The 25,942-nt window shown below is 37.6% G+C and overlaps 1 protein-coding gene across 5 annotated transcripts in view; it reads left to right on the forward strand.

Annotated features, from left to right (window-relative positions):
• Positions 1–25,942, forward strand: part of LAMA2 (laminin subunit alpha 2) — a 361,287-nt gene that overhangs the window by 209,184 nt on the left and 126,161 nt on the right. For 4 of the 5 annotated variants that reach the window (XM_065632757.1, XM_065632758.1, XM_065632759.1 and 1 more), the window contains 6 exons: positions 2,242–2,369; positions 7,926–8,012; positions 14,167–14,378; positions 18,871–18,977; positions 19,979–20,242; positions 23,145–23,325. In XM_065632757.1, the coding sequence (XP_065488829.1) occupies positions 2,242–2,369; positions 7,926–8,012; positions 14,167–14,378; positions 18,871–18,977; positions 19,979–20,242; positions 23,145–23,325 (979 nt within the window). The remainder of the gene's footprint in view (positions 1–2,241; positions 2,370–7,925; positions 8,013–14,166; positions 14,379–18,870; positions 18,978–19,978; positions 20,243–23,144; positions 23,326–25,942) is intronic. The other variant, XM_065632761.1, reaches the window with a different exon arrangement.

The raw sequence follows: 25,942 nt of genomic DNA on the forward strand, positions 1-25,942 counted from the left end.
CTCAGTCATGCTCCCTGATGAAAGTTTTATTTTCGTCACTAGCCTTCTATTCAGACTGTTTCTTTCCATATGCGTGTACACTCAGCTGCCTATGCAGCTAAGCAGGAGTGGTTTTCGGTGTGAATTTTAGAGTTCCCTGATACTGGGCATAAAAGTGTTCATTTGGTATCTTCCAAGACAGGGAGAGCTGGCTTGGTAGGAAACAGTGGAGAAAGCACTCCAGGACATCAGCAATAAAGTCTTTGGGCAGCAAGGTCTGATGAGTCATACAGAAAATCTGGGACAAAAATAAATTCCACAGTCTTGCTTACTCAGAGGTTGTCTAACTGAAATTTAATGGTGTTTGAAGTTAAAGAGGTCCAGAAAATTGATGCATTCAAAATAGTTTGAGATCCAGTACCTGGAATTTGAAAGCATAAAGATTTGGGCATAAAGTCATTTGTGACTACAACATCTATGGATCTATGGAACAAAGCACTGATTTTACCAAAACCACTAGATGAATGTGTTGGAAGAAACTTTATTTCCAAGGGAATAAAAAGAGAGCATATTTAATGTACTGAGCAGGTTATGGACAGTTAGTTGATCATGATCTTTTTTATACGCAGTCTTGTGACACAAAAAAATAATTAAATGTTCCTACAAACAAGAAAACAGGAATTCAGAAGCTTAAGCATGTTTTAAGGAAATAGTATCATTAGATATTGCTCAAACTAGATGATGCTCAAAACCATTGCTGTACATTTGGCAGGTTTCAAACTGAGACTTAATCAGTGGATATCAAGAAAACACAAATTTTTCATGAGCATTGATAGTTTCTTTAGAAGGGCTAATAACTCATCTACTTCTGTACTTAAAGTGATCTATAAATATGGCAAATTAGAATAAAATTTAATGCATCACTGAAGAGAACAAGCAAATTATGTCACATCTACATTCTACATAACCCTTGTTCTTTGTCCTGCAAAATCCAAACTCACTCAGGGAGAAAAGTATAGGACCATACAAGATTATTATTTCTCAGCTAAACTCTAACATATATGCAGTGCAACACATGCTCAGATTTTGGTACTATATGTGTGGGGTTATTCTATTTTTTGTTTTTAAATTTATTGATTCATTACGAGGAAGTAAGCAGATACAGAGATCTGGATTGAGGAGAATTAGACACAGTGTGGCAATGACTGACGTTAGAGTTTCAGAAAATAATTCATCAAAGAGAAGAAGGTCAGCTCTTTGTAACATGAATTGTTTTCCTACAAAATGAAAGGTTTCAGGTTTTTCACTTAAAAAAAGCAGAAGCTGCAAATACCACTCTGTAAGAGATGTGTAGCTTTAAAATAGTGTGTTAGCTTCTTTCACTTTAATAACATCCTTGACATATAAGCTGTTCTTATTCTTCAAAAACATTAAGATATGTCTAAGGCTATTTAAAGCTAAACTTAACACAAATGAAGAATCCATTATTTTTCAGAAAAAGTACAAATAATTTGACATGATGCCTTGAAAAAGTTGAATTGCAAAGGATTTTTCTTTTGAAACACTTAAATTATTTTTGTCACATCTTCTTTTAAAAGCATATCTTAATGTTCCCAACTACTTTTTCAGTATGGCTGGTAGCTTCTTTTTGAATGACAGCACTTGAACTAACAATCAAATGAACTTAAATGACCTAATGAAGTAGAATTTAACCCAGCTGACGGTTGTAAAGCCATAATTTTATTTGACTAAGAGTCTCGATAGTTGGTATTACCTCACAATCTATAAATATGTAAAAATATAATATTGTGGCTAATGCTTTCATTGGAAAGGTATGCTGATTGTTTACACAAGCACTAAGAATGCACCCTTTAAAATAGCAAACAGCATTTCTGGAGATGGATGCTTTTGACTGCTGTGCACTCATGACTGAAATGGGTGCTTTTTTAGCTGCCCAGATGTGTGATACTGGCTATGCAGACCACAATGCAAATAAAACCTTTTTACAAACCATTGCAATCCTGCAAAGCTGTGAAGAAGAAATCAGTGTTCCCTATAATAGTGCTATTTTCATCCTTTATTGCGGATACATATGAAGCACTGATTACGACAGCTGTTTCTCAACCAGCAGCAGAAAAGCAGAATCTATCTTGCAGACCTCTTACAATCCTGTTGAGAGGATGGGCTAGGTGAATGGCCTTCAAGAACTTTTCATATATAAGTTCTCTAATTGTGAATTTATACTTTTCATCTTCTGTTTAGGACTGCCAACACAACACAGGTGGTTTGTATTGTGATAGGTGTCTTCCCGGCTTCTATGGTGATCCTACTAAAGGGACAGCTGAAGACTGTCAGTTGTGTGCTTGCCCTCTCAATATACCTTCTAACAAGTAAGATGTGTATTTATTGCATATTAAGACTTTTTCACTTAATAAGTTGCATAACTTTTTCATTTTTACTTTTCCATGTGCACTCGGGATTTTTTGCATTTTAATCACATAATATATTCTGCAGTAGAAACTTGTATTCACTCTCTCAGAGTGCTTAGCTTCACAGAGAGGCAAAGATCAAGACAAAAACTGGATGAGACCAGGCTAGAAAGAGCAACACAGAATTTGGATGACTGCTCTTTGAATCAATAACTACCATTTGTTTTTCTGTCCTCCTTAAGAGTAGTTGTTTCTAGTTTTAAAGCTGAATTTACATATTTAACATGTGGAGTTTTTTAATAATTGAATTTAAAATCATTTAATGTTGATCAGGTAAAATACTGATTTCTTTTTGCTTTTAATTTTCCTTTTCTTCCAGTCAACATTCAGTGATAATGTTGATTTGTTTGGAGTCCAAATGCAACCTTAGATCTTGCAAGTGAAAATATTTTGTCAGTGTATCTCAGAATAATCACTATGAATTTTTTTATTAGTTAAAAATAATAGTGAAAAGTTAATCAAAACTCTGATCTAAGAAGAAATGCTTCCTTCATTACAAAAGCTTGTCTGTGTTACTTGCTACCTACAATTTAATAGACCAAGTGGCTTGAACATTTTTTCATTGGCTTTGTCCCAGTCAGTACCTGAAAAATAACAATATCAAAATGATTTGATATGAAGTAGTTGAAGAAAACTGTTCTGAATCTTGTCTGGTTAGCTTTTCTTGTGCATATATATATATATATATATAAAAAAAGAAAAAAAGGAAATTACATGTATCTGTTTGAATTACTGCATTTAGTTTATGCTGTGCAGTCTGGCTTCAGAGAAAAGGAGCCCTGGTGCAAGTAGCACATGTCCAGACTACACAGAGTAGCTGCTGTGCTACAACACATACAATAATTGCTCAAGAAGATTTGGAGCTGTTGTGTATGTGTATGACATGTTTGCAGTGCTAACTAATGACTGCCCAAATTCCAGCCACAAGTTGGATGTGCCTCCCTTCTGACAAGAATCACTGGTAGTCCACAGAAGCATTTCAGAAGGATCCCATCCCAAGCTCCTCACACAGCTTAAAGGTTTTAAGTGGCTCTAGGAGCTGATAAATCCCCTGGAGATTTTTGTTTTGTTTTGTTTTTCTTTCAGCCCTGCATCTTCTATTTCGCCCCATTTTCCCCAAAACAGAAGTCAGATTCTGTCAATGAAATGCACTTTACTATTTAAGAGTATAAAGAGTACTTCTTAGGGTTTGCAGGGCAAAATATGTGGCTGCCACCCATACAAAGAGGGAGCTCTACCAGATGCAAGTAAAGAAGAGAACATCACCTGAATGGCAGTGTGCCAACATAAGGCACAGATGAACCAGATTTGGTCTTAAGTAGTTGAGGCTAACGCTGTTGCCTACAGTGGTATTGTGTCCTGTTAAAATTGCACAGATCAGGGCAGGAATCATCTAAGTACTTATCAGCAGAAATTCCAGGGGATTGTAGAATGGGAGCCTGCCTTCCTTCTTATCACAGCTCTTCAGTTAGTTTTAATAGATATACATGAGTTTATTATGTCTGCTGCGCAGGCATGGTTTTGCTGACGTCCTCGTTGCTTTCACATATTTAGTATTTCCTTGCATAGTTAATTAATTCTCTTTCTCTTGTTTGACAACACTGTACTGACAAAGCAGGAAAACAGTATCACATTTATATCTTATGCAGGTGTGCAACATACCAAGTCAAATAGATTGACTTTAGGTTTTTATTGGCAAAATGCCTGGAGACTTTTCTTACATATTCATCGGAGTTCTGGCTGCTTTACTTTCCTTTTTTGAAATTGAACAGGAGAGTATCCTTTTTAATATTTGGTTGTCTTGAAGAATATAGGTACAAAACAAACACAGAATATAAATGTTCCCAAACTGTGAAACTGGGGGAATCCTGAACCCTACAAAGTTTAGCCCAGCATTAGAATTGTGCAATAGCTTCTTAGCTCTAAAATGGACAAAAGCAAAACTGTGAACAACATCTTTGAGATTTGCAGAACTCATTGTAAGGTTCGAGATCTCATGACTTCAGAATTCTAGACCAATTATTAAGTTTGTTTATGAGGAAAAAAAGAGATTGTTAAAGATCTACTGTGTTATCTGAAGGCTATATGTAAACAATTCAGATTCATTCACACATCTTTCACATGAAAAATAAAGACATTTCTACCAAACTCATGGCACTGTACGGATGTAGTGTATGTCATGTTATTTCTGAATAACCTAACAATTGACTAATTTAAGTACAAATGGCTATAAATGGCTCTAGTATTTAATTCCTAACATGGCATGACAGGGCATCTATAGGTCTAAGCTTAATACTAAGTTCCTGGTTCGCAGATAATATTGTCCATGTAATGAACCTCTGAGATACATTTCTATTAAGAAATCAGTTTTGTCTTTTATGGAGTGTTTTATTTCCTTATGGTGCTCATAATGGTTCCCATCACTGTTTTCACAGCACCCGAATCTTTTTCTTTGCAATGCCACATAAGGTGGAGGAGAACTGTTCTATTCATTTTAGGAATGTGGTGGTGATGGTGTTGTTCTATAGTTAACTCAAGCTGATTTAACTGCTGCTCATTCCCTCTCCTGTTTCCTAATGGCAGCAGTTTCCATATGCAATCATAGAAGCTAATCATAAAACTGCCTTCTGAAGCACTACAGTGATAAGTGACTTGCCACATGTCAGAAAAGAATGCTTGGCCAAATCAGGAAACTAAAATTAAGTCGTCTAAGCTTGTTTTCTAGATCCTGGGCTATATTTATACAATGCAAATGAGATCAATATGTGTATTATAAATGGCCTTTGTAATGCATTCTTGACTTCTTATTTATTCTCCTTAGTACATCACCCTTGCAAACTCTTCTAACATTCTTAGTCTTTAAGGAGTTTTGAATAAACTGGTGTTTGTTTGTTTGTTTTTTTCATAGAAATTATTAGACATACTACTATATAATTCCTTCTACCAAATGTAGATGTCTGGTATAACTGTTGCTTTTCTTTTGAAGTGGAGATAAGTTTATTATGGGTAATGAAGATCCTGACAGGAATGTTTTATCACTGGAAATGGGAGATAAAAGATATCTCACTCAGCCTGGGAAGGTCACAAGTAAACTCATAGCATATGAACTAGGAATCTGGGTTGGTCTCAGGATTTTATTATTTTCTTGGAGAATTAAGTAAAATCACAAACTTATTTCCAATATATGTTTTCTATAATATACTTGTAAGCCTTTAAGAAGCCCTGTCTCCCAGCATGGACCTATCACATACATGCCCATACTGTGTATTCATACTTGTCCCATGTCCTGACTGGTATTCATGTTAATTATGTAAAAACTGAAAAGAGTGATGATGAATCAAGAGGGACTAAGATTTTTGAAGCTTGTTTTGACAGATCATTACAAACTGTCTATTAGTATTTATCACTAGGGAGTCATAAGATTCTAAATAATCAGGAAGATAAAGTCTTCTTTTCCCACGCTGCTATCATGTATTTCCTTTATAGTATGCAGATGGGAATTTCTTAATATATTAATGTTTAGTGTTGAGATGTGGACTGACTATTAAGTCCGAGAAAGGATCAAATGCTGCTAGGTCTGAGCATAACCCTTAAAACATGGACATTCTGGTATTCATTATTATTACTTAGCGATGATAAGTACTTTATTATTATTATTATTATTATCTCTAAAATTTATGCAGTTGGATTCAGAGCTCTTGATGGAACTGTGGTACAGTCAATCTTGTGCAATGCTATAATGAGCTGTGATAGCATCTCCACGAAGTTTCCCATGTAGCTCTTAGAAAGAGTGAGGTTGGGCCTGACAAGCAGGATCTTATTTGAAATAAATCAGGTGCTGCTGATTAGATTCAATGATAATGTGTGCCTCTGATAAAAATTGCTTTCATTGCTATTTAAAAATAAAATGAACAATTATTGTTTCTTCAACTGGGTCCTCACGCATTTGTGAAACTATTCTTAATTGAATGACATTGCAAAATAACACAAACATAATCCTTATGGGAGAGAGGAAAATCCCAGTACCTGTCTATGTTTACTGGACCTCACCTTCCCACATTTTTCTTACTGATCTCTTATGTCTATGGGATAACTTGCCCTACGACAGACAAGGTATTTATAAATTAAAATAATCTATAACAGAAACAGAATAAAGAGTAACTAAGGTCAGATCGTAGGGATGACTACTGAGAAGTGGGTCCAGTCACCAGCAGTTAATCACATTACATGATCCTAATTAAGCTTTTCTGTCTTCCCTGTGCTTATTATTTTCCAGAAACGTTCATCATATATCCTGCTTTAATTTATCTGAGGTCAGATTATGTCTCTCTGTTATTATTGTAGCATAAATTTTTACCTTGAATATACCTTCTTTCTGATGTCTTTGTCAAAGCAATTATATTCTTTCTCAACTTCTATTTTCCTAGGTTAGAAAAGCTAAGTTTAGTGTCTTCTTTCCAGAAAGATGCTTTTTTTCCTGTTGTGAAGAGTCATCCCACTATGCACCTGCTCCCATTGTTTCCTTTTTTTTTTTTTTTCTTTTTCTGTTTTTCTATTTGGTTTACCAGAACTGATTACCATTATTTAGATGAGGTCCTATAAAGGTACTCTTATGTCTCTGTCTCTAATTATCATTCCCAAATGACAGAAGAACAGGTTGCCTCTTCTTCTGTTTAGTGTCTTTTAGAGTGTCAGGAGGTTTCCTCACAAAATGTGTTCAGGGAGGAAGATTATGGAAAGCAAAATGCTAAACAGTGAGGAAGCACAGCTCAGAGTTAAACACGGGCATTGAGAGGTGGAGCTTGCAAATGCCAACAGTATCCTTATTTATTTATTTAAAAAAAAAAAAAAGCTTAAAATAAGTAGAGCATAGCTTTCTACTCTGCAAGCTATTCTTAAACTTCAGCGTGCCTGTCTGGCCCGCGGCTTGAGGTCATTGGCACGCGATTTACTCAAATGCACTCTCTGGGAAGCTTCCCCAAATATTTCCCTTTTTGCTCCTCCCCTTTCTTGTTCACTGGATTCCTTTCACAGCTGATTATACACAAAGTTAACTGAGCTTTCAAATCAGTTGTCCTTCAGAAAGATTTATATAGGGGCCACATTATGGCATAGATTGTTTTGCCAGGCCCTCAGGGGCACAAACAAACAGCTGTACATTCCTGCCTTTTTAATGGTAACCAGACCACTCAGTGGCAGGCTCAGGTCCTGTAATAACAGGCTATTGGGATGCTGCCATCCGTTACTCTATATTCAGTGTCGCAGAAATAGCAGAGTCATTCCAAATTCAATTTGCTAGAGTCAAACTTAAGCCCCATGTCCTAGAACAGAATCACTTTTCCTAGGCACGGTTTTGCCGATTAATGATCTCTGAAGTGGGAAGAGAGTTATGCTGCTAACCATCTTTTCTTTGTGTTTCTTCCTTGTCCCTCTTCTGACCCAATATCAACAACACAGCTTTAGCCCGACATGCCATTTTGACCGAAGTCGTGGATTAATATGCGATGAATGCCCAGCTGGGTACGTGGGACCACGCTGTGAAAGGTAAGCAAGCACCATGCTTTTAACCACATGAGATCTGAAACGAAAGTGTTGATCACATGGAACTGTTCTACCTTTTTATTATCTTCTCCTTCTCATCCCCATTGCTGTGTTCTGAAACTCACTCAAGAAATTCCTGTGCATCTTCCTCTGATATTGTGTCCATGCATTTGTATATTTCTAGTGCTAGTTTTATTACTTTATGGTAAAGTGCAAAGCTTCCAAGAAGCATTTGCTGAGAAGAGTCTTTTTAAAAAAATGATTCTTCTAGCTTTTCTGTCATTCTTCTGAGGTTCTTTATAATTATTTTGTCTTTTTTGTCATTTGTATGTTTAGGGCACAGTTAATCAAATACACAATAAATTACTTATGCCTCTTTGAGAGAAATTAATATGCAGTAAAAATACAGCTCTTCTAATAAGTTATTTGTTGATTTTAATTATTTTTGAAAAGAATAATTTAAATTCTTGTTGCTTCTAGTTTCCCATTGTAGCCTTTCTTTAGCAAGTAGAAAAAGCTAGGTTTTAATAACAACAACAAAAACATTTTTTGTCAAATACATAGAAAAGCTCAATATATATTTCTTACTCTTACTACTACCTATACAAAAAACAAATTAAAAAAATATGTCTAGTCTGTCTTTGTCTATTACAGGTCTGAGTGACATGTTAGTACTGAGAGAGAAAGTTCTCTCCCCTTCTTATACCCTGTTATCTGAAAGGATCACATGGAGAATTTAAATGAAACAGGAGGCTAGTGTAAGTGCTGGTGCTAAGCTCCCAGGAACCCCCTTCCACAGGAGGTGAGACCACAGACAAGGGATATCATCCCTGTGTCTGCACGCCTTCAGTCCTTTGGGATTTCACATGGATGAAACAGCTTTCAAGAGCAGCTACTGTGCCAGGGGACCTCTGCTAGTTGTTTGGAGGTCATGATGAATCAGCATTGGCTTTGGCTCCATGATCTCAGTCCCTGTGACCCTGCAAATGACACTTTTTTAAGAGGGGCTGGGAGAGCCAGATCACTGTCTAACACCTGACTAGGCAGTTAGGGACATGGAAACATGGCCCGTCTGTTTCTTGTAGGCTATTGCCATTTGGCGGTTCCCTGAGCTGTTTGCAGCATTCTCCAATGTAAACCCTAAAAAAAGGTAAGGCCTCTGAATGGAGAATTGCAATATTCAGGCTGGGACGAGGAAAAGTAGGAATGAACCAAGAGGAAGAGCCAACCATGAAAGCAGGAACCTGACCACATGCTGCAAATCACCCTCTAGTCTTTTCTTTACAATTTACATTTACAACTACTTCCTTTTAAATCCCCTGTTGTGTTCTCTCTGTCCTAAAGTGAGAGTGCAGGCTGTCACCTGTTTCCTCCCATCATCACTGAGTCCCCTCCTGCTGCGTGCTATTTCTGCCTGTCTTTTCCTGTCTGTCTTGGAAGTCATCACCTTCTTTCAGCTAGTGGGCTGTAAAGTTAATGACGATGGGAATAAATCACATCAAGAGCACTTTGGTGGCAGTTTGTCAATGCAGGGCCATTGACAGCTTCCATTAGCAACAAGTGCTATTTCTGAGTGGAGCACAGGCTGTAGATGCGGTAGGACAGATTCTGAATAAGTGGCAGGCTTGGATTTTAACCTGATTTCTGAAGGAAACAAGGCTAGTGTCATCTTTTTGTGCATGCCTGTCTGTCTGTCTGCCCGCAAAGACATTTGAACTTGTAGGTCAATTTCAACCAAATTTGACAGAAGGGTGCAAGCTCTCAGTAATTGTTGCTGAAGGTTTTGTGAAAAGAAGTGGCTGAATAGAGGTTACTAGATCAGGACATGTCATAGCTAAGGGGGAGAACACCGTGTGAACTCACACCTGATTAAACAGCAGAGAATACATGAGAGAGAGAATGAAAGAGACAGAGAGAGATTATTAAATGTTCTGCCTGTAAGAAAACTTTCACAGGGCAAGGAAAACGTGCTGCTGTAGCCTGAGGGATTACTCCCTGCTGAATAGTAACATCCTGCAGCAAATAATCAGCCCTTAGCCTTGTAACCATGAGATATAAATCCATTGGAAATTAGGCCGTTAAATCCAGTGCTGATAGAGCTATTTGCTTTTAATTGTAACAAGTTGCTTGGAAATGCCTGCAGTTGTCAATAATGATGAACAGGAGAAAGCCTGTTGCCTTTTGCTATTAATAGTGATTGTATAATTGCTAAAAGAGTTTATGTGAAATTCTCTTTCATTTTAGCAACACTAAAGTGACAAGTTATCTGAGCCACATGATTCTTTAACTGAACAGTCCCAAATTATCATGAAGTACCAAGTATCATGAAGTGAGCATACTCAGTACTGTGCTTATTTGGACTCCAAAATAATCCTCTACCTGCTAGGGAAATAGGATCTTTCATTTACTTGTATTTATATTTTATACCCGAGTTGTCAAATGTCAAAAAAAAATTGCTACTTCTCTCACTTGAACTCTTCAGGAAAATGTTGCCAAAAATTGCTCAGTGTTCTGAGGAGTCCAGCTCATAACACCATCAAAATAATTGCAGATATAAACTCTGTTGGAGTTACCACATATCTATAATTGTAGAGAAAACCTAGCTTCCCCATTTAATTATTTTCCCCAGCAAATTAGACTTACGTTCCTCCTTTGCTCACTGCTCCCTTTCTCAAGCAAGGTTTTACGAGAATGTCACAAAGCTGTCTTTTGAGCCCTGCACATTTACAGGATGATGTTTTGCATTTTCCAGCTACACAGTCTTGATACAGACAAGAGGACACAGTTTTAGGGAAAGGAAGGAAAATGTGTGAGAGTCTAGCTTCTCCTGTAGCGCTCCTTCATTTATGAATATGGTTCCAGTGACCTTTTCCTCCTAGAAGGGCAGATGAGAGGTCAGTGTAACTTAAGTGAGAGGAGAAGGGTGAGCTGGGTTGTGTCCTTCCTGCCCCCGTTCTTCAGGTCCAGCACAGATGTCACCGGCCACAGTCCCTTGTGAGTCCCTTGGCTTCAACCTGCTGCTCCTTCTAGCTAATATAATTCTTCCTCTAGTGCCAGAAGTACAAGTCTGTATTGCAGTGCTGATGGGAAAAGGGTCAAATGTTCAGGAGATTTGATATAACAAATGTGTTACACAGGATTGTTTACAGCTTGCAAAGTAGGCACTCTGACATTAGAAAATGCAAGATTTATGGTTGATCATACAAGAATAACATCTGTGTTGTGCACCTGACTTAAGATTTTTAAACTCTGTATTCACAAACTGTTTCTCCACAGAGCTTTTGCCCAATTTTGTACACAGGTTGAATGCACATAAGCTTCAAAGCAACTGTAAAAATAGTGTTTCCAGGCTTTGAATTGTTTGGACTTACAGCCTAAATTAACTCTATCTCAAAGTTTTGTTTTGTTTTGTTTTTTTCCAGTAAATAGAAAGAAGTGTATACAATAGACCTGTGTTTGTGTGCATGGATATGTATATACACAGCACCATACAGGCTTCTATGAAGAAAATTAACTCCATCCTAGCCAGATCCGGTACACATACATACACATATATTTATGTCGTAGTCCTGTATTTGGCACCAGTTATGCCAAATAAAAACAAACGGTGTCAGTCACAGACACACCTGCATTTGAGAGTAAAGGTGGGCATAGAGGAAGAAAGAAAAATATGGAAACAGCCTTTCTTCACTGCTTTTACTCCTGGTTTTGTTTATTTTTTTCATCTCAGAGGTGTTCAGTTGTACTTAGTGGTCATTTATTTAGATATGTACTTTGTGTAATACGTAAATGTAATTTTCTATGCCACATACTTTTTTTTTTTTTTAATACGAACCTTGCCAAACATGTAATACTTTGAATCTGAGAAGAGTAGCTGACGTAGAAATGTCCTTAAGGGAATTAAGATGGAATTAGTGAATTAATCTTCCCCTGCAAGAAGGGTGAGAAAATGTGGAGGAATTTACACACAGGTCTATGCACACAGTTTTCTTTTAAGCTTAACTGGTTTACCCCTACTTTCATGATCATCTTGAATCTGGATTTGAGGTTATGTATTTATATAAGTAAAACATAGCTATGTGATGGTAGTGGGTTTTGCTAATTTTAATTAGCAAAGTGTAAACTGATGGGAATATGAAGAGTTATCAAGGTCTCCTGCTACTAATAGAAGGAAATTATTAGCAGTGCATTTCTCAGAAATCCCTGAGGTATTTTTTCTCCCTGAAGTGCTTGGTAAGTTTCTATGAATGCTATCAGATACAGAACTAACCCTTAAATGAAAGAGGAAAATGAATACACATTAAGTGCAATCAAATAGGTTGGTAGTACCAAAAGATACAGATTTATGACAAATGTGCCAGTAGTGAGAAAGAACTCAGCAAAGCATGGATGAACTTCATGCATCATCCATTTCAGGTAAAAGAAGATAACTGTATAAATTATGCAGTTATTCTTTGACTTTGATAAAACATGGCTATTAACTGTAACGTATTGAGACGTTCCTGGCCTTTGTAACTGAGATATTGTCGCTGAAAAAAAGCCAACTTGTTTTGACAAAAATAAGCTAAAAATCAGTCTTTTGTGATTGCTGAGATATCCTCCATACAAGGAAAAAATATCTATTTCTTTGCAGGTAATACAAGGAGGTACAATGCATGTCTGCATTCGTGACAGGTTCTGTAAATAAAATGCCTGAATTATTCTAATGATGAGATTTTGATGCATTGTTGCTATGAGGAGATAATTGTAAGAAATGGTTATGCCAAAGGAGTAAAGCACAGTGGGCTAGGTTGTGAAAACTTTACTCATATTTTTGACTGCTTAGATGCACCCAAACCACTGGACTATTTATACATATTTATTCATCTACAGTCTGCATTATGGGTATTGTTAGAGAATGGAAAAAATCCTATTTTGTGTAATATCTTAGCACAAAAAACTGTTCAATTAGATCCAGCTATGATTTCCTACTTAGTCATCTTTGCTAATGTTCTTGAATAATACTTAAGTGTTTAGATGGCTTTGTCTAGGATGCAGTTGGGAACTTCATGAGATATTATGGATGCAAGGAAAAAGATGAACTCGATGAGCATAAAGGGACAAGAGTGAAGGCATAGTGGAGCTCAGCATTCCCGTATCAGGATGGTATGCAAAAATCCTTGCTCGACCAGACCATCCAATACTATTACAACACAGCGAGGATACCTCTGTACTTTAGAACTGCATTCGAACCGAATTTAAAATAGTAGGAAACATTGATTTATGCGATTTGTTTTACATACTTTCTGTTTTCTTCACACTAATTGGAGTTCATCTGAGGTGCACATTAATAACTTAATGAGCTTGAACTGGGCAATTTTTCTTCTTTCCCTATCTACAAGTAGCTCTTATTGTGAAGTGGGAGCAAATGGAATAGAAAGGGAAAGCAGACCAGAATATAAATAGGAAATAGGCTGTGAGGCAAGTAGAAATTTGCTTTAAATACACCCTCATGTTAGGTCAGATTCGCTAACCTGTTTTACGTGGTACTCACAGGAAATTGCTGGTGGGCAAGGTGGAAAAGAAGGTGATATTTTTAAGCATCTCTGTTAAAATCTGAAAGGTATAGTAAACACCAACATAGTTCCTGTGATAATAATCTTTTGTTACCTGCCTATACACAGAGATTAGCAATCCATTAATTAAACAAATCTGATCATGCAGGTAAACAAATTTATGTCTGTAATACTTTCTAAACCTGTTTTTCTAAACTAAACAAGTTTTTAAGGTAGAAGGAAAAAATCATCAAGCTTGCTGGTAAATGAGTACAGAACATCTAGGCATGATGTGCTGAAATACAAAGCCTATCTAACATGGACCTGAATTCCTCTAGTGTGCCAATAGACAGATTTCTTATTATGCTTTGTCTCGTCTTCAGTGCCAGTGACAAGATTTTTCTCCCACTGAAATCTAATTACTAGCAGAACTGGCAGGATTTCAGCTGGTACTGTATCTACAGTGCTGTTAAAAAGAAGAAGGAGGGAGAGAGGAAAAAGATGCTTAAGAAATACTTGAAAGAAGATGAAATCATTTTTGGTGATTAGTGAGGCAACAAAATGAAATATTTCTAATAAGAGGATTGTTTAAGAGTCCTAACTGGTGATGTCTTTTACCTTAGGTGTGCAGAAGGCTATTTTGGACAACCTCTAATACCAGGGGGATCATGCCAGCCATGCCCGTGTAATGACAACCTTGACTTCTCCATTCCTGGCAGCTGTGACAGCTTGTCTGGTGCTTGCCTGATATGCAAGCCAGGTACAACCGGCCAATATTGTGAGAGGTGTGCTGATGGATATTTTGGTGATGCTCTTGATGCAAGGAACTGTCAACGTAAGTCATGAACTTTTACTGCTGCTGACAGTATTGATCCATCCTATAACTGTGTTCCTGAGAGGGAGACTGTGCCTCTGTATGTGTGAGCAGGAGAATGATACAGTGTACTTACACCTCTAGTTATAATAATGTTTTACTTGAATCTGCATCTGGAAAGGGAGGCTTTAAAGTAAATAGAAAGACGACCCTATTAAAAAACTTCCCACTGTACCTGAAGCAGTAATGAAGTAGACATGGAAAAAACCTGGGAGAGTGGAGGATTGCATGGATGCAAAAGGTTATACTAAATGTCAGATCTACAAAAATAAATGCAAATAAATGAAAATGATGCACTAAAAATTCTATAAAGCATCCGGGGAAATCCCATTAACTAGTAAGGCTGGTGCTGAAAGTGGTGTTTCAGTTACTGTAGGGTCCGAGCCTGACAGTCCTTGTGACCTCTGTCCCACCTACATGACTGCAGCAAGTGCTGGGAGCTGCTGCCTTTTACAGGGCAAGATTCTTCTGCTTCCTGCAAAGCAGAGTCTAAAATCCCCTGACAAATTTTCTAAGGTGCTCTGGATGAAGATACCTGGCACTGCAACAAGCTACCACTTCTCAGCTAGTGGTGGCATGTTGTTTAAGTATGGGCCCCAGTTCATTCTTCCACATAGCGACTGCAAAAAATTACGGAGAGCAGATGGAAGACTTGGTAGGAAGAGGAGCTTTTGCTTCTGCAGGAGGCAGTGGTGCTCTCTGAGCTGCTGCTGGGACAATACAGAATGCAGCTATTAGGCAGAACAAATGCTTTTAACTTAAAAACATCTTTCACATACCCTTCCACCCCATTCTGAGGAATGGAATACAGCAGATTTACAATCTTTCCTGAAAGAGCAGAGCACTTTGTTTCACCATCACAAGGATTTAATCCTTTTTGATTCATTGGAATAAACTCAAAGCAACTCCGTTGAGTACAAAGGTGTTATATTAGGATAAAAATATGCAAGTAAAAGAGCTGGGCCATTATCTTCTCACTGTGTGTGTAGGAACACAGGGACCATTTCTGCAGTACGTGTTGCAAGCATGGAAGTCTGAGCCACTGGCATCCAATTCCAGGATTTGCTCTCTGAATGGCTTGCAGTTTGACAGTGACAGTACTAAGTTCTGTTGGACCACCTAGAACTGCGTGGGAGCCAGTGAGATACAGAACATCATCAGGTTTCTCAGCTAAGACTAATAAACGTACATAGCCATGAAGACATATACCTGTGTTAATTCTTCCCGTACCTACTTTATACAATTCTGGATAAAAGTTGGACAAGCACATATATTCTTTGCACGAGTTAACAAACAGTTCCTGATGAATGATGTCATATAAGTTACAGTGTGAAGTGTGTAACGTGATTTTAAAAAAGTCATAGCTTCCAGTAGCTTGTCAACATTCCTGAGGCACTGAGAGGACTGTTGCTTTGAATGTTTCTACAGTAGTAGCAGCTGCATGGGAAAGAGATGTAATATGAGAAGAGTTCAGAAAACATACAATTGAAAAAACATTAAAAATAAATATATATTTAATGTAGAATTACACATTTGCTTTTGTTGTTAGTATCACTTGCAAGGAGAGCCCCCTAATGTATTCATAGCCTTGTGCTCACAGTTACCTTGTATTCATCTACTCTCTGTCTTTCATGTGGGTTTTCTTTTTTGCATATGATTTTTTTATTTCCTTTGCAGACTTCCATGAAGTTTGCCCTGCAGCTACAATATCAGAGGGACTGTGCCTTTACTTTGTTGTTTTCAATTTCATTCCTTATTAAAAAGCCAAATCTAAGAGTATTGCAAAGCATGAATTTTGCTTTCAAATTATTGTTGGAAATGTTTCTTGCTCTTTTTCAGTACAGTGCAGTTGTCATGTGCATTAACTGTTTCAAATGACAGTACAACTTTATATCACTATAGCATCTCTGAGTTTCTTGGTGTGTCTGCATAAAATAATAAATCTAAGAACACTGAATAAATGTCCTAGGCTTATTTGATTTGACTCTCGTAGGTTGTTTTTTGGTGTGAAAACAGCACGATGTACTGCAGCAAATACCTGGAGATCGTGCTGATGGTAATAGAGCTAAGTGACATGAGATGATTTAAAGCAAATATTCAAGTCTGCCTATGCGCCTGTGCATAGGTACTACTGTTGGAGGTGAATAAGTGTGTAGGTCAGTTATAAATACACACATATAAATATTTATACAAATCAAAAGAGAATGAGAAGGTCTTGACTAGTGTCATTTGGGGAGAAAATAAGGCAAACTTCTCTGACAGTAGTATTGTATTATAGCAACCATTTTGAGGTAGCTAACTTTCCCAGTAGAGGTAAATGAGTGGGAAGGCTTCAGGTGAGATAACTGCAATTTCTCACATTGAGTAGCAGTTTAGTAGATGAATAGCGCTGACTGTATGTTTCTTCTTTATGTATGTACTGCTGGAGCCAAGAAAAACAATCAAAGTCTTGACATCCAAATTCCGCCTTACCACTGTACTGCACTCGGTCATCTGAGGCTGAGTTAAGAATACATGGTATGCTGTTTGCAGTAATATATAATATAAATAAGACAAACTCATCTGTTTATAAAATCAGTGTAAATTTCCTTTTTTTGATTCTTGTGGTGTCATATCCCTGATAAGCAAAACGATTCAAATAAGACAGGCTTTATTTTTTGAGGTCGTTATAAAAACGGCGGTGAAACACTGTTAATTTGCTTTGAGAGTCATAGTTTTGTGAATCTGGGCTTATGTATCATCTTTCATTGCTGACCATTTTAATTAGAAAGATACTCAAAATGTATATATGTAACACTCGTCTTTGTGTACATTTTGGAGTGTCAGCAGTTTTAAAATATAAATAGTATGGTAGGAGGGCTGTGTACAGGATGACAGGTAAATTATGGATTCAGTCAGTGTTGAAAAATGAGAGTAAAAGGAAAGAGAAGTGATGTTAATTACAATGGAAGTGTTTTTAAATGTTTACATTTTTTAAATAAATAGAAAAACAGAAAGAGATCAAAATCTGTGAAGGTGTTACCAGACTGATAAGAGATCCCAAAGTATTTTTGCTAATTATTCCCAAATATAAGTCATCTTTGCAAACATTTGAGAAATAAGGCCGTGAAAAAACTGGCAAGCGATAAAGTCGCTTACATTTAAAAGAAGCAACTTCTGCAGAATACCTCGAAAGCAGGGAGAAGAACAGAAAATAATCCTTTCCATTTACAGTATAGCAAGTTCAATAAAGTAATGAGGAAGATCTTGTTGTAATAGTCTATATATAGAAAAAAATATAACTGCTTTGTCTCAAATGGCACCTTGTGACATGCAAGTATGTGACCACCATGTGTTCACTGTTCAGACTCTTTAAGTGTTTCTTTAAATGAAGCTGTCATGTTGAGAAAAAGACCAACACATGTAGTCCAGGCAGTACGGGAAGACAAAATGTGGATCGGAGTGCTGGTTTACAGAGTACATTGATAATCAACACAGAAATGTGGTTTCATTCCCCTCTGAGAAGAAAAAGGATGTGCAGGAACCAGCTCACGCTGATGGAATTGATGACTGTATGGTCATAGTCCCTGTGACACCCCACCACATCCTTCTTCTCTACTGTGGGTGCCAAAGGGATTGTTTTCCTAATCTCTGCATGCCAAAAGAATTGTGGTCAAAAAACATAAAGGGTGATAGAAAGCTTTCAAAAAAATTCTCTTCTTCTAAAACGTGAGAATTTAGAAGACAAAAGCATTGTTATTTTCCTCAAGACACAGCAGTTCCTTTTCATTGCCATTTTAAATCCTGAAGAGAGCGTTCTGATGAATTAGGCTGCTCAGTTGGGTTACGTTTCCTCTGGGAACTGTGGTGCTGTTGCTGAGGCAGAGATCCCAGAAAGTCACGGAAGCAGATAATCCTTTGTCTCTTTTTCATCCATACTCCTGGGTGCTACCCATGTGGAGGAGCTCTTGGGGGGCTGAGGAGGTTACTGTCCCCATATCAAGGTCCGTGGAGGTGACCTTCTGGGTCCTCAGCCTGCCAACATCTCCTCCCTACCACATCATCGTGGACTGGGCTCCAGGGCAGCAGGACCAGCAGGAGGAGCAGTAATACTCCCACTGCCATAGCTAAATCCCATGCACACCCTCTATAAGGGTCTGTAACCTTTTATTTTTTAAAAAAATCTCAGTGCCGCACTGCCTCCTCTGATTTTTGGGGCATTTACTTGATAATGTGCCTTAAACATCCTGTTTTGATCCGAGAGGAGCTTATAAAACAATTTGTTTATGAACTTGGGGCAAAATTTCTCACTGCAGTAATTTGGAGCAAAATTCCACATTAATATGGGTAGGTTCGTGTCCATTGTCAGCGTATAGGAGTGACACCTTCCTGCTTTACTCAGGCCTTCCTAGATTTCTCAGGGTGGCAAAAGCTTCTGGAAACACATTAACAGCTCCTTCTTCTTCCTCTGCAGCCTGTCACTGTCACATCAATGGCTCCTTCTCTGAGATCTGTGACTCTCGGACAGGCCAGTGCGAGTGTAAAGCCAACGTGATTGGGCGCCGGTGTGATGTCTGCAAGGTGAGTGACAAGAAACGTTTCCTTTCGGGTTTTTTTCCTGTTTGTCATAACTGAATATGCTTTGGTTTTGGATAGTTTTCCTTTTTGGTTCATTTTTCATTTAAAGAACTTATATGGGTTGTTCTTATGTACAGAAAGGTAAAATGGATGTTTTTAAAATGTTTTCTAAAAGTTTTTCTAGAACAAAACGCAGAATCTTGCATTTGTATACAATGAATATATTTGAAGCCTCACTGTACGTAGAAGTACATTTTTATATACGGTATGTAGACTTTATATCATGAGTGTTTGATATAAATAAATTAAGCTAAAAATATTGCAGCCCTGGGAAATCATCCCTCTGTGAAGAAAGTTGCTAAATGTCTGATACCATGTGATTTTCAAAAAAAGCAGAATGCTAGTTTACTCCTGCTGTGGATGTTCTGCTTTTATGTTTTTTCTTAGGCATTCTTCATGTGTTGTCCAAATAATGCATTATTTTTTTGTGAAAGTGTCTTTTGCCTAGACATTGTTTTGCTTTCGTATAAATCACTGCAAAAAACAGTGTTTCATGAACTTTCACGGAGTTTTCTTTAGGCAGCTAAGGAACATGTTATAGCTGGCTGCCCGTTTCTCTAGCTCAGGGTGAGGACTCATGGTTTAGGCCTGTGTCCTCAGAACACCTCTACATGTGTGTAATTCAAAGCACATCAATAATTCTGCAGAAATCACAAGGATCATTTTCACCCTGTGTAAGCTGCATGATTTCTGACAAGGTTTGCTCGCTATGTATTTTCAACGGTATTTAAAGAGTCAATTCAAAGAAAAATTGTTGACATCGATGGAATGTGCACAGATTACACGCAGAAAATATGTCAAGCTCAATGATACAATATTGGCCATTGGTTGGGATTAATCTTTTTTTACTACTGTGTTTGCTATTATCTTTATTCCTGCACTCTTTTATTTGTTGTAGCTTCTTATCTTCATTTTCTAACAGTGTCTACCTTTCATTCTTAAAGCCCAGCTACTTCTGGGCCCCAGAAAAGCTGTTTTGTATACCCTGTGGCTGCAGTGCTGTAGGATCCATGTCACTGCGATGTGATCTGTCAGGAAGATGCATCTGCAAATCAGGATTTGTGGGCAGACGCTGTGAAATCAGCAGACAGGTGCCTAAATTGAAAGAAAATGCACGAAGCAGTCAGCAGATCCGAGTCCCCCCTCGGAGGTGGGGCGTCAGCAGTGCCAGTGGGTGCCCACGGGGTGCTTACCGGCCTGCTACTCCGGTAATCAAACTGTGTGCATTGCATGGGCTGAAATCTCACATTTGCTTGTGTTTGGAGCTCCCACAGATATTTTTTTGTAGTATGCAACAGTATACAGAATTATCGAGAAATACATAGGCTCAGAAGACAGGCAGCCTTTTGGGATACTTCCCCACTCCTAGGGCTTCTCATCGTGCAAATGACAACATAGGCCAGAAGTAAAATCCTGGAATAAGTCCAAAAGCAGCACCAGCAGCAGCAGCATGTACGAAATGTAGATGTAATTTTCATGGACTTCAGCAGAAGAATACTTCCTTTTCTACCAATTCAAGAAACAAAAGCTTAATGAGTTTGCGAGAAGGATCAGCCCTAGAGGCAAAGTGTTAAGATCTGATCTTGAAATATCAAACATAACTGGTCTTAAAAGTTCTCGTTAGTGAATATGACCAGTTATCTGAGCCATTTTTAACCAGGTCAAGTGCCCATTATTTGAATGTAATGTCCAAAATGACAGAAGTATTCATTGTTTACCACATACCAACAAAGCAACTTATTTCCTAAAATAAAGTAATTGTGACACAACTGCTTCTAACACAGCAGTGTTTTAGGAATGCTGGAGGTTTTGCTTGTGACTCAGAACCTCCACACTATCACACCCAGTCTGGAAAATACCTAGCAGTGTTTATGCTCCTCAGCCAGACTCGGGGACCCATGCCGTATTTACTTATATGGATCCACTTGGAGAACACGAGTTTTTACACATTTAATGTCTATAACCTGTGTTGCCCACACAAACACTTGACCTACACTGATACGGGGACATAATATAATAACATATCCAGAAAATTCATTGTATTTTCTCATTGTTATCCAGGATCTTATCCCTTATTCAGTAAATGTGATTCTTCGAATTTCTGTGTATAAACAAGCTTTGCTGAGGGCTTGGGGGTTCATCGTGGGAGTTTGCATGACTGATCAAAATGTCTTTGACTGTGCAAAGCTCATCATAGAATACAACCCAGCATGCTAGTGATCTTTTCTTCCTTCACGCAGTGTGGAGTGCTAGTGTATCAGATTTTTTCTGGCTTTCACCCTTATAAACAGAGTTTATTAGATCCTACCAAACTTTCTGTTGAAAACTAAGCTGCATGCTGTACATTGGTTACTTCACTGCACGAATCTGAATGTCTGCCCTGAGATTTTTGCTTATTCACATTTCTGTGCGTTTCTTCCTGTGAAAATAAATCTTTGGAGATAGACTGTGTAGTTAATTGAATCTTGGAGTTTAATTTTAATTGGGTATTTCTTTCTCTCTGATACACTGTATTCTGTCATGCAGAAGTATGTAGTTGGCAAAACATTTCAATATAGAATTTGGAAACGAAAGTGAGTGTAAGTCTTTATTATATGTGCAATGAAGCATTTTCTTAGGTTCATATGATTCTTCAAGCCAAATTCTGACCATAGGTGTGGTCCTATATTCTGATACCTATCAGCAGGTTCTCTGTGGGAATGTGGAACTTCAATATTTACCTCACAGATCAGATTTCAGGACTTCTACCTAGACACCTGCTGAAGTCTCTGGGGATTCACCTACACAAGAAGTTAGGGGTTCCACTGTGGAACAAGCCCATATGAAACGCGAGTCAGTGCAGCTCCACTGACTTGAAAAATCTGTACTTATGTATACTAGGTAAAAATCTAGCACCACATACCTGGGTCACACAGCAGATTGTAAAAGTAAATATTTTCCACTTTGTTCCATTTATATTCATTAGCAGTGATCTTTTTAATATCTCATTTTTAGCGTTTTGCTTTCCTAGGGAAGTCTCTGATTGATTTTTTTTTTTATTTTTTTACTATCAAATATTGTAAGATCAATTTCAAGTGAAGTTCATGATATGATTTGGATTTCAATATCCTCTAAAAATCAGCATACCTGAAAAAAAAGGTAGAAAAGTACTCCCATTTTAAGTCACTCTAGCTCACGACCGAGTTCAGAATTTTAATATCAAGTATGGTTTGCTCCTAAGGGCCTCTTTTACCTGGTGCAGTGAAACCCATGGGGTCTGTTGGTTAAAAGCTTCATGCAGAACTCCATATTACAGTATACAAATGACCATGTGTCTTCGCTTCTTTACAAGTGTACTCTTCACACTCCACTAATGGAGTTAAGAAGGAAATTTATTACTATAGTTGATAACTTCTATTCTGGTTCTGTAGGAGCTTTACAGTACTCAATGCAAAAAAAGAAAGCAAAGAATGAAAATAAAAGAGAAACAGACTCATCAATTACTTCTATCTTAGTCTTAGACCTAACTGGAAGACAAAGTTTTAATCTTAAAAATAGATAATGGATACCATTATTTGCTTTTAATGTAAACAAATACATTATATCTATGTTCTTCTAAAGTTATTCTTGAGTATCATTCAAAAGAAATGCCCTTGAGTTACAGAATACTGTATACAGACATTGCCCCTGGTAGATAAAACCTAGTTGTTCAGAGACCTTCCAGTTGAATCAGTCTCCATTCTTAGCTAAGAATTTGCATTCCCTCTCTTAGCAACAAACTCTGCTTGACATAATCTTACAACCCAGACACAGATATGTATATGGTGCTGACATACATTCCATTTCTTGTGGGAATTGTCTATGGAAACACAACCTCATAGGAAATATATTACATTGCAGAACATTCATTATAGCATCACGTAACATTGTGAAATCTTTATTCTTTTTCATCTGTGTAGGGTATGTACTGCACTTGTCCCAGTTTTTTACCACTATAATTCAGTCTGTTACAAGTAGTATTTAAGTGATGAAGAAGAACGAACCACCCTGATCTCCCTACACTCCCACCTTTTCCGCTTTTCTCCTGGTAATCACTCCATGTACTAACTGCTCTTCTTCTGTCTTTGGCAGCCTGAAACATTTGGCTTACAGTCTTCAAGAGGATGTGTTCCCTGCAACTGCAACTCTTTTGGTTCCAAGTCCTTCGACTGCGATGGAGACGGACAGTGTTATTGCCAGCCTGGAGTGACAGGAAAGAAGTGTGACCGTTGTGCTCATGGATTTTACAACTTTGAAGAAGGAGGCTGTACTCGTATGTAAATTCTTTGTAGCTAATTGCAGATATATGTATTTGTTTATTTTTTAATTAGTTACTAAGATTCTAGTTTGGCTGGTTTTGGATTGCCTGACAGGTTGGTGTTTTCATGGACAGCCCTGTAAATCAGTCAATTGCAAGGATGATGATTGGCAAGAACTAAAAAGCCAAGCAATTCCTGCCGTTTTGGGGTCAGTTTACGGCTAATCTACCATGTTTAGAAGGAACAGGAATGTCCTTTTCTCCAGGTACTTTATCCCCAAAATTTCCTATGAAATTCCTGTAATTTACTTATGGTAAGAGCATCGTAAGTCTGATTAAGGTGCTTGCTAAATCACATCTGCTTGAAGGGATGTGAATGGGGGAAAAAAAAAAAAAACCAACCCAAAATAAAACACCAAGGTCCCTTAAGTCCCTTTGCTTCTAGTTTTGTCCCAGACCTTTTCACTGTTCTTACATGGCTGATCCTTTTTTAGTAAATTTCTATACAGTAATATTTATGATCTTTCTTATTTGTACACTTTCTGTGTACAAAAAGATCTTCAGATAAAATTCTCTACTATGTCCCTTGTGCAAACCCATGAAAAATATATTTTTCTGATGCTGAAACTCTAGCATCAGACATAAATAAATCCAGCCACTTCTTTACATTTACATTTGTCCTTTTGGGCATTAGGTCAAACACTGAAATTGATGCTTCCTGTCCCTAAAGCAGTACAGACTGCTACATCGAAAAGAACCTAATCAACAGGTCTCTTCACAGGGAAATATCCATCCTTGCTAATAGAACCGTATTTTTAGAGTCTCATAGACTCATTTAGGTGCGATTATGGAAAATGTAGGTAGTCATCTAGTGTGGCTGGCAGCTGGGACACCAGAGTGGCGATGGCTCCGCAGCATTCTTTGCTGATAGCAGAGTGCTATAAAGCCAAGGGTATTGCTGCTGTTATTCTCCAGGCAGAAGCAACGACCACCATGTCCAGTATCCTATTCCTTCTCCTTTCCCATCTGGAATGGCAGCAGCAGCAAGCCTAGCACTCTGCCTTTTTTTACCCCCTTTTTTTATGGAAGGAGCATCTAGACCTCGAGACCTTCATCTGTGCAGCAAAATTCAATCTCAGCTGTAGCGTTGATAAACCTTGAGCCAGGCTGGGTTATAGATCTTATTTGAAAACATGACAGTATTGTTTCCCATGGGAAGGAAGGGCTCAGAATATGTTTATCATCTTGAAAACTTTGAACGCATTGGTACCTTGGAAAAGGGAAAGATTGGTTCCCAGGCTTACTGATGAGAGAGCTTGAAATAAAATTCACGTGATAACTGCAATTCTAGACCTATTAGCACAAATACGGAGGTAAAAAATATAGAATATCTTAATGATTACTCTCTTATCCTGACATTTCACAGTTTAAAACATGAAATGATAAAGTTTAAAGAACAGTGGTGAAACGGGAAAGTAGTTTAAATCCAAACATTTTAAATAGAAATGTATCTGCCTGTGGTCGTCAAATATTTTAAAACACTGAAACAGCTAAAGATGTTCAGAAAATTCAGATTTTTAGAAGTTCCAAAGTTCATACAACAGATGGAGAGGAATTCTGTTTTCAAAATGCTTGGTTTTTCCTCACTTATTTTTAGCAGGCTTTTTATGTATTCCTTCAAATGACAAAAAAAGGAATTAAATTATGAATCACAGAGAAAATCAGAAATTTAATAAAAGTGTATCAAATTGTGCTAGGAAGAAAGTGCACAAAAATGACTTCGATAGTGACAGTTAAGCATTGAATAAAATATTGGACCTCTTTTATCTAGCGTTTATCCAAAGGGAATATAATTTGATTTTTTTTCTTGGGCAATAAAAAAACATAAAGCCTAAAAAAAACCCCTAAAGCATCATCAGATGGTGTTGACATTCTAGCAGCAAAGATACAAAAGATATTTCTATTTCACCATTTCTTGCAACAGATGTGTTGTATTTTTTCCATAATGTTTTTAATAATGATAAAAGTAAAAATGTAAAAATACATTCCTGTATCACTTTATTCCCCTCCATGCCTTTTGAACCGATTTTGTGTAGGAACTGCAACCCAATAGAACAGCTGTCACATCCGAAAGCCTCGGTCTCCCAATGAGACATGTGTGTTGAAACATACTCATCCCAGTGTGTCAAAAGATTTTACGTAGCACGCAAAACATCTTGTTCCTGGCATGATGGAGGCAAAATGTGCTGTCTTTTTTGCATCAGTTACCTTATTTTGAAAGCATTGATGGGGAAAAATAAAGGTCACTTCTTATTTGAACTGTAGATTTGAGTTCTATCTTTGCACATCTCTTATTTTCTAGTTTTACTCTGAATTGAAGTATTTCATAGAGTTGTTTTTACATGAACATAAATACAGCCCTCAGCAATGAACATTATGTTACTGCCCTCTAAACACCCCAAGGAACAGATAATCTCACAGAGAGTCATAGTTTGCTTGCGATGCTTTTGTTGTGACCGCAGGGGTATGACCATAACCATGCACCAGTTCTGTTCCTCCAAGCAATCAGGTATATTGTGCCCCATAACTACTTATCACTTACATACCTTGAATCTGCATTTGCAACCAATGA

This window comes from Caloenas nicobarica, chromosome 3 (genome assembly GCF_036013445.1).
Source record: "Caloenas nicobarica isolate bCalNic1 chromosome 3, bCalNic1.hap1, whole genome shotgun sequence".
Lineage (NCBI taxonomy): Eukaryota > Metazoa > Chordata > Aves > Columbiformes > Columbidae > Caloenas > Caloenas nicobarica.